The 9,251-nt window shown below is 39.2% G+C and overlaps 2 protein-coding genes across 3 annotated transcripts; one reads left to right on the top strand and one right to left on the bottom strand.

The window, feature by feature from the left end:
* Positions 1-585: 585 nt before the first annotated feature.
* LOC149299832 (protein LLP homolog) lies at positions 586-2,557 on the bottom strand. Of its 2 annotated transcripts, none has more exons than XM_089486237.1 (2): positions 2,350-2,557; positions 586-752 (listed from the first exon to the last, which is right to left on the bottom strand). In XM_089486237.1, the coding sequence occupies exons 1-2, from the start codon at positions 2,555-2,557 to the stop codon at positions 586-588; spliced, it is 375 nt and encodes a 124-aa protein (XP_089342363.1). The 2 variants fall into 2 exon arrangements, with proteins under 2 accessions (XP_089342363.1, XP_089342365.1); XM_089486239.1 differs by having other exon boundaries at positions 586-757; positions 2,373-2,557.
* A 2,212-nt stretch (positions 2,558-4,769) lies between these two features.
* LOC149299831 (protein lifeguard 4-like) lies at positions 4,770-9,029 on the top strand. Its single transcript, XM_089486156.1, has 7 exons — positions 4,770-4,848; positions 5,785-5,893; positions 6,594-6,699; positions 7,542-7,575; positions 7,705-7,822; positions 8,325-8,370; positions 8,823-9,029. Exons 1-7 carry the CDS (start codon positions 4,779-4,781, stop codon positions 9,027-9,029), a joined length of 690 nt encoding a protein of 229 aa, XP_089342282.1. The 5' UTR covers positions 4,770-4,778.
* Positions 9,030-9,251: the final 222 nt, after the last annotated feature.

The following is a 9,251-nucleotide window of genomic DNA, read 5'->3' as shown; positions in this document are numbered from 1 at the left end:
GTGCTGGCAATGTATTCTTCTTATTGTTTGCCTATTTAATATATTGCTGCTACCTAGTAAAAAAACAAAAACCGAGTACAGACATACGGTGTCCTGGTTTTTAAAATAAGCTATTTGTCTTAAAAGTCCACCTTATGCATACCAAACTATTGTTTGTTCCATCAGGCCTTTGTAAGTGTGGCGTAAGGAGAAGGCATTGAAATAATTAAGGACTAGTGAAAAATGTATGTACAATGTTTACCTGTTTGACGTTCATCTCCAACAGGTGGCACAAAGTATACAATTGAACAGAACACAGCAGAAGGAACTGAGACGGTCTGCTCCATTATGGTAAATAGAACATTTATTCCTCTCACCATTCGCGGTGCATTCAAGAGAGATATCATATAAAAAGTGGTTGCTGCATTAGCATCTTACATCAAGGAAAGCCAGGGTTATCGAAACATAAAACAAAAAACACAGAAATTATAAATTTAATATCTTCTCCTGCGGCTAGACAGGGCTGTTTGCTTAGTCTCATTTATTCAAGTCAGTCGACAAACATCCATATAGTAAAAGTATAGACAGACAGTATACCCCTAATTTCTACCACGCCAGTCCTTTGGGAGATTTGGCTTTGCCTTTCTTCTTTCCACGCTGCACCCTCAGCTTCTTTTGTTGCCTCTGATTCATCCATACAGGATACTGACCGTGCTCGTTAAGAAGGCTTCTTTTGTTCCGTTTTACATCCATATCCATAGTACAGGAGTCACCTGCAAAATGTAAAAAGATAAAAATATGTTTACTGGCTGCTGCTGCAGAGAGTGTACCATAATGTGGAATATGTGTTTCCCCCTCTAACAATTTATCGCACACTGATTTAGACACCAATTGGCATTGTGTTGTTTATTTTGTAAACAATATATATATATATATATATATATATATATATATATATATATATATAATTAATAAAAAACCACAGGGGAGAAGAAGAAATTGCATTTAAAAGCAGAGCTGTTAATATTTTAAAAGAAAAATGACACTCAAGGGATTTTTAATTTTTCACACCTCCATCTAAGAAGAATGTTCTTTGGCCTCTTGCCTTTAAATACTTAAGTTGCAGTGTTTGTGTATTTTACATGTGGGATTACAAAAAGGCAACTGTCCAGAAATAATAATTGGCTTATTAGTATGGGAGAAGAAAATTCACACTGGCTTTGCTTCAGTTATTTGTCACACACTATACCATACCCAGAGAAACCCAACACACTTTAGTTATGGACTGATGGGAAATGGTCTTTAGTGTTCTAGTATACTCACTGCTATTAAAGTGAATAGACAGGGAGAACGCAGCTTCCCAATATTGCTGTAACTATAAAAATAAGCTGTGCCCTTTTATGCACAATAATGTAATAACAGGAAAAAACTGAATCTAATGTATACTTGCTGTTTTCCTTTACATTGTATCCCACAACAATCAGAATTATGATCTCCATAAGACAGCCTCTCCAATCTTTCATACGCTACGTTCTCATCCAACTTAACAGAGAACCGCGTCCGACTAATCAGTGCTCAACCAAATTATATTGTTTCAGGAAAAGAAAACACATTATACTATAAATTTTTGTTTTGTTACCGTATTTGCTCTAATATAAGAAGGTTTTTGTTGTCTTCTAATGCAACAAACAGGACTGTCCTGAATAAATAGGGACAGTTGGGAGGAATGTCACTATAGGCCTAGAACAGGGATCTCCAATATATGGCCCATGGACCAAACAGGGCCCAGCAACCTCATACAGGACCAGTCAATATTTTAGCAATGTTTTACAAAATTGTAACGTCTCCCGAGCTCTGTAAAAACAACAGAATGCAGCGATAATAGTGTTTTTAGGGGTGGGGGGTCAAGTACAAAGCACAAGATAGTCTACAGGCAGTTAAATGTAGTGGAATCCATCCAAAACGGACTCCAATATGAGTTTATCATTAAAATAGCTCTGCGGTGGCATATAATGAACTAGGGGGCCCTTTTAAATTTCCGTGGTATCAACAGCAATATTTTTGTGCACAGAAAAAAGTACTCAGCGAGCGCTGTGAGCGGGGGTCAATTCAGATCCCACTGAATTGGACCACGGAGGAGGAGGGCAGTTTCTACCCCAGGTGTCTCTCTACAAGTACTGTATTATGCATTCTTCTAGGCTGGGGCTGCCAGGGTCATTTTTTAGCCCCTTAAGCTATTAAAATATTTAAAAAAGTATGCCAATAAGAAATAGTTAGTGGGTGCTTCTCAAAGTGTTTAGAGAATAAGTGGGGGGTTTTTTTTGTTGTTTTTTTTTAGGTATATACAGATCAGATTTTGAGAACACTCACCTTCAGGCGTATTCGCCAACATTTCAGATTTTTCCTTAACTTCCTCAGCAGTCACAACAGTCGCAACCTCTTTCACATCTTCCATCAAGACATCGGCATTGACTTTTGACAGGACATTCTTTAAACGGGTGAGCTCTTTAGGGGCATTTTTCTTCCTCTTTTCGGCCCGCATTTTCCTCTTCCACTTGCTCCGTAAGCTTTTTGCCATTTTTCTTGCAAAGCCGGGCAATTATATTACTGAAGACAGGGAGATGGAAAGGTTAAAAAAAAAAAAAAATCAATCATTTTTTAATTAATTAAAAAGAAATAAGTTATACATTTTTATACTTAAAATGATCCCTCCCGTCCAAACTAGCAATATATGTGAGTTACTACTTATGTCTTCTTTACCCAATATACAGTGCTGTAAAATATGATGGCTCTACAGAAATTATTTATAATGTAATTTTGATAAATAATAATCCCTCGTATCAATGCTTCAAAAGAATGTATCTCAAGTAAATGTAACCGACGCCGGACATATTGACACAATTTGACGGGATGTCCGCTGCTAACGTCAACGGCTTTGTATAACAAAAATGTACACCTAAACTACTATGAGTACAATCAGTGAGTTGGACAGGCAGAAAATGGACTCATAGGTTGTTACATGCCACGCACAGCCAGTCCATAGCAACACAAAGGATGGGCCCTTCTGTTATCCCAGACCCCACTAAATTCGTAATATTAATATGCAGAATATGAAGGCACTTGATCATCCAAAATGAATAATTATGTTTAATACAGAAGTACCTCTAACATTTATATAAGAAAATCTTTTTTTTATTTTTTTTATCCCATGTTACCATACCTAGTACCTTAGCCAACACGTGGGCCGTCTATGGGACTGCATACAGACATGTAGAATAGACAGCCCATATCAACGGCACCTCACTGCAGCTGTATGGAAGCTAAGCTGTCTCATATAAGGTAACTATTAGAGTACACAGGAGGAAACACAGCGAGTGAGGGTAGAGGCTTGATGTAATGTATAAAAAAATGGAAGATCAAGAAAGATTGAGCAATGGCGTTCTCAGGGGTAGGGGTGCTTTGCAACTACATCAACATTTGATTAGACCCAGGACCTTACAAACTACACCCGTCCAGCCCAACCTATGTCTCTCCCCTGTGGTTTCCATTGGCGACATCATTTCATAAGACTGAAAGCCCTGAATGTAATGACAAGGCTCCAGCGAAACGAGAACCGAACCAGCAGCCAGTGAGAAAAATACTGTAAGTTCATTAAAAAAACCATCTTGCCCAGCAATCTATACTGATGTGCACGGGAACCCGGTGGTGCAAAAAAAAAAAAAAAAAAAAAAAAAAAAAACACCAGCAGATTCCATAGCGATATTACAGCAATAACATGATAACAGGAAGCAATTAGGCAATGGGGTTTGCACATGTTAATTCTGGCCCTGAATGAGTGTTTAGATTATGACGCCCTGAACCCTTGTCTTTAGGAAGCAGCTAACAGGTCAGTGACAAGATGCTGCTGGTACTTTAGGAGAGGATGGAACTGATCAATGGGTGACCATCTGGATCGTGGGCTTTGCATGTAGCTAGCTGGGATCCCAACAAATGCACTGCACTTGGCGGTAATGATCTGTCCGCTAACGCTTTATATGTGCTCATATAGCGATTTTTAGCGTAACTTTATACGTGTTACTACCAACACTGGGAAAGGGCTGTCATTTCCTAAAACCATTCTCTTTATAAATCCAAAGGACGATGCGACATTAGCCATATTCTAAGCTTAAGCCAAGACTCCCCGTAATTTAGCGTCACCCTACTTTACACATGTGCACTTCGCATCGTATTACAGAATATGAATATCGTCGCGCATTTACAGGTAGAATCTTAAATCTAAATAGTAAACACGTTAGATTAATTCCCGCAACCTCCTTTACATTACTCACCATGCGGCTACTGAACCGGAAATACAAAACCACTTTGTAGCGCGACACGCACTTCCCAGTTACGGAAAGACGCAAACGGCATCCTATCCGGGTTATAGAGCTCTATGAAAATAACTCACTATGTCGCCTTTCTGGAGCCAAACGGTGACCCAAATAAATGTTTGCTGTGGTGTAGCACCATTCTCGGCACATAGGTATATTTTGATGAAGTTAACAGGACAAGCACCTGGCTTCAAAAGCAGTGGGCTACAGAAAACGTCAGCGCAACAATATTGTGTCTTTCGTGTTTAAAACTCGAAGAGCCCATGACTAGCAACAAAAAACAACAGAGAAGCATGTGGGCGTTTCTTGAATGAAAGTGAGGTGTGGAACGCGCAGTGCCTGCCCACAGCTGACGAGTCGTCAACAGGAAGGACTGTGGATGGAAAGGGTAATCTGGTTTTGACGATGACAGGGACGGACCATTACCCCATGTCCTCCATCGAGGATGACTTTAATTATGGCACTAACGTGGCCTCGGCCAGTACTTACATCCGCATGGGTAAGTACACTCCGTGTGATCGGTTATGCCTGATTTCCAGTTCTCATCCATCCATAGAAGAGTCGATAATCAAAGCGTTTAATACCTGTATCTGCTTTACCGTAAAATGGATACCCGTATACGGATACCGCGTATATGTGTAACGTACTGGGTGACACCGTACGGTGAAAAGACAGTTATTCGTCCTGTCTTTGACGTCACACCTCGTATTGAAACATACTTCATACGCAATCTACGACATTGCCTAATCTGTTTAGGGAAACCGAGTTCCCTGCCTTCTGCTACTCAACAATGAGCAAGGACTGGGGAGGAATAATCATGCATATGGTTAAAACGGGTTTCCGGGTTGTACATTTAAGAAGGCATAGCAGTATTATATCAATGCACTTAACTGTAAAATGTATGATGCACCTGCTTTACAAATCGTTATATAATTCTCAAATTGCATTGGTTTTATTGATAATTGTTCCCTTCTAAAATTTGCCCCTTGTTAATTGTTGTAACAATTGTCTTGTTTGTAATAGAGGGTAAGTCATTACATGATGCCTGTAGGTGAATTGCCATAAAATAAAAATCCCTGAATTAAAGCAGATCTGTTAATGGATAATTAAAATACCTATTAACCCCTAATCATACTGAGTGCAACATGATAACTTGGCGTCGCAATCAATCCCTATACATTGATCAATGCTTATGTTTGATCATGGATAGTGTTATTATTATTAATAATAATATTACGGTATGTATAAAATAATAAAACATAGAAACATAATAGATGCACTTTAAATATTACCAAGGGCAAACCCCAGCAAGTTCCTTCTCCAAGTCTGGCTAATTTGGTCTTTCTAAGTGCGTAAGTGAAATTATAGTAAGATGATATTTTCTCGCCCCAACTTGTTTATTGAATAAACCAACAGCAACTTTTTCCCCCCTTAGGTTTCCTGCGAAAGGTCTACAGCACCCTATTTGTCCAAGTTCTCCTAACAGCTGTAACCTCTGCGGTGTTCCTTTACTTTGATTCTATTCGCAGTTTTGTGCATGAAAGGTAGGCAAAGGAGAGAAAATAAACGTGCATTCGGGTTAAGTGCTGGTGTTTGATATAGGTGTGGAAGAGTAATGAGTTGACCGGTGTGCCGTAGTAGTTGTGAGGGTGTTACAGGTGGGGTGTATTGGTATGAACGCTCACTGACAGTTGGATGCAAAGTTTGTAAAGTGTGCGTCTTGGACTTGTATACAGATTGCATACATGTGTCGGATCTAGGAGGAGGATCATTGAAGACGACGTTATGCTTCAGCCTTTTGAGTTTACCTAGTGTTTATCCATAGACAACATTGTTCGTTATCTTTCAGGTCATCTCTATTCGTGCTGTCTAAATTCCACACGTTGATTTATGGCATTATAAAGTAAACCGATTGACACAATTCACATTGCTTAGTAATAGCAAACTTGCTTGTAGATCGTTCTATCTTGTCCGGGGTTTGGCTAAATCTTATATATAATATAGCAGCCAGCAGTACAATTTTAGGATCCATGGCTATCTGATTTTCTGGGAAATGTCAAGCCAAGTTCTAGTCTGAGTTAACTTGCTCTTATACAACAAGCTAACATGTTTTGGTTCATATAGGCTCAATCAGTTTTAATAATATAAACGTTCCTTTGTAAGTATACAATGTATTTATTTTTAACATTAACATATCCTATGTTGGGTGGGCTCTTTTCTAAGGACTGTTTCCTTGTTTTCCAGTCCTGCTCTGCTTCTGATTTCTGCCATTGGATCACTCGTCACAATAGTCGCCCTGACAATTTATAGGCATCAGTATCCAGCGAACCTGTACTTGTTGTTTGGATTCGTAAGCGTCTTTCTCTAACCATATAAAACTTTGTTTTAAGAAGTATTTGTTAATGTGAAGATTTTGTTATTTCGGTGGATTTGTATTGTGCTATTGGATACGCCACCCATGGCTACATGTTAGTGTCTCTAAAACTGCCAGCTCTGGAATCGGATATTTTCCATCGTTTCTATCTAGGGAGATTTGGTTACTGCTGTGCTATATGAGAATGGTACTCACGCTTACCATACCTCCTTTCTTCTTCCTCGATTTCCAATGTGAATGAAAACAGTCAGCACCAATATCTCTAAGCCAGATGTCCATCACTAGCTGTGTGAAAGCTGCAGGCCCACCAACATCCACTTAGACTTCAGTAATTCCCTGGAATAATGTCCTCGAATGTTCACCTACTGATAATGGCTCCTGCATACGTCTGATCTAATGCCCTTTTCTCCATGCCCCATGGTGATATTGCTTGATTACAAGTTAGAACACTCATTGTCTTTTCCTTCTTCACCGACTGCAGTGTTAATCATAAACTACTGGTATGTAATATGTTTAGTTCAGCAGTGGGACCATGCATATTCCGTGGCAGGGCTTGCATTAACAATTAGTAGAAACAGATCCTTCCATATGTAATGTATGGCTAATAACACTGTTAAGTCTTAAGAATCCATGCTAATATATCTTTGAACACCTGAAGTGACTCTTCAGTACATATTGAACCAATTGATGGCTGAATTTGTGGTTCCCTTGAATTAAACCTAAATGCAGTGTATACAGTCCACTGCTGATATATTACATGATGCGTGGTTCTGTAACTGATTTTTTGCATCTATTTCCCATTCCTTTTTGTTTTACAGACTCTCTTGGAGGCGATAACAGTTGGTATTGCAGGTAGATATTTTGATTGTGTTTATCACGGTAGAAATAAACATGTTAACCAATTTATAGCGGGATTGATCATGTTATTTGCTCACTCGCGCAGAGAATGATTTTCGACGACTATCCTTGTTTCCATTTCAGTGACTTTCTATGAAGTAGCAGTGGTTATCCAGGCCTTCGTATTGACCGCAGCCGTGTTCTTCGGGCTGACCGTCTTCACTTTCCAGTCTAAGAGAGACTTCAGCAAGCTTGGAGCTGGGTATGCTTTTTTTTTTTTTGTCTGTTTTGAAGCACTCAAACAGTAAGTGTGAGTTGCCATAATTCATCTCGCTGACTTCTCCAAGCATTATAATTGGGGACCTGTACAAGCTTCTCCTTTAAATAAGGTGAGGTCCCTGCATAATAAAGAGATAATGCAGCGAGAGATTTTGAATGTCATCTGATGTATTATGCAGGACCGAAGGCCTTTTTTTTTTGTTATTGAATTAGGATACATTTGCCCCAGACTTGATATGTTTCATCTTACTTTTAGTGTGATAAGCCTTATTTCTCTTGATGTTCACATCTGCCCCTACATTACTAGTGATCTCTTCTTGAAACGTTAGCATACCCAACCAGTCAGTCGTTGCTAGATTGTGTGATGTTTTGTTACTTGCCCTTAAATGTCAACTAACTGTGCTGGAAATAACTTGCACGCTGTTTAAAGATTGTATCACTTGTTATATGTAACAATAATCCATGACCTCCTCTCTTTTTCCCAGTCTTTTTGCAGGCCTGTGGATCTTGATTATTGCTGGCTTTCTGAGGGTAAGCGATTCTCATACTGTGTACTTATGAGCTTACCTGGTAATGGCTGTATTATCATATATTTCATCAGCCATAATGCTTTAGTTCACTTCAAGGGTGTTGACATGGAGTTAAATATCAGTCTAAAATGCACGTCATTGTTTAATCCCTAAAACCAATAAGAAGCCTTTGAGAAAATCAAACTCGTACACCAAAACATTTAATTATGTAATCACGTGTGACATTTGTATGACTATTTTATGGCAGCGATTTCCGCCCATACGCACGCCGCCTCCAGGGGCTGGTGTTGGGTATCCCACATGCAAGGAGGTGTCTGTGACCAAGCGTGTCTACTGCACAGAAAATAGCTTGGGGGGGGTCAAGGGGCATTTGCAGGGATTTCATGGATCCAATTTATATATTGTGTATGTTTACTACATTAAAAAAGAGGTAACCTTTTCTTTCCCTGCTAGCTATTCTTTTACAGTGAGACGGTAGAGGTGGTGATTGCTGCTGCCGGAGCGCTCCTTTTCTGCGGATTCATCATCTATGACACTCATTTGTTGATGCACAAACTGTCACCAGAAGAACACATCCTGGCTTCAATCAACCTTTATCTTGACATCATTAACCTTTTTCTGCACCTTCTTCGTTTGCTAGAAGCTTTCAACAGGAAATAATCCACAGTATTTTTAATTGCCAAAAGGAAATGTTTACTTTTATGTTTCTGGAGAAGGACTGAAATAAATTAATTATAATTAAATTAGTTCAACCATCTTAATTTTGCAATAAACTGACTTTTATCTGTAAACAAATTCTGGTAGTGGTTCTGCTCCAACGCAAGCACTCTTTTGGCCTTTGTACGTGTTATGTGCACGTGAATGCAGTGTCGTCACTGGAGT

The sequence above is a fragment of the Sceloporus occidentalis genome, unplaced genomic scaffold (assembly GCF_023333645.1).
Source record: "Sceloporus occidentalis isolate IW3139 unplaced genomic scaffold, rSceOcc1.0.p SCAF_28, whole genome shotgun sequence".
NCBI classification, from domain to species: domain Eukaryota; kingdom Metazoa; phylum Chordata; class Lepidosauria; order Squamata; family Phrynosomatidae; genus Sceloporus; species Sceloporus occidentalis.
This window is presented reverse-complemented; position numbering and strand designations above follow the sequence as displayed.

Excerpts from the sequence above, each read along its gene's own strand:
- LOC149299832 (XM_089486237.1), bottom strand. The coding sequence starts at position 2,557 with ATGGCAAAAAGCTTACGGAGCAAGTGGAAGAGGAAAATGCGGGCCGAA. Across the intron at positions 753-2,349 it reads GTTGGCGAATACGCCTGAAG|GTGACTCCTGTACTATGGAT; the intron begins GTGAGTGTTCTC and ends TACATTTTGCAG.
- LOC149299831 (XM_089486156.1), top strand. The coding sequence starts at position 4,779 with ATGTCCTCCATCGAGGATGACTTTAATTATGGCACTAACGTGGCCTCG. Across the intron at positions 6,700-7,541 it reads TGTACTTGTTGTTTGGATTC|ACTCTCTTGGAGGCGATAAC; the intron begins GTAAGCGTCTTT and ends TTTGTTTTACAG. Across the intron at positions 7,823-8,324 it reads TTCAGCAAGCTTGGAGCTGG|TCTTTTTGCAGGCCTGTGGA; the intron begins GTATGCTTTTTT and ends TCTTTTTCCCAG.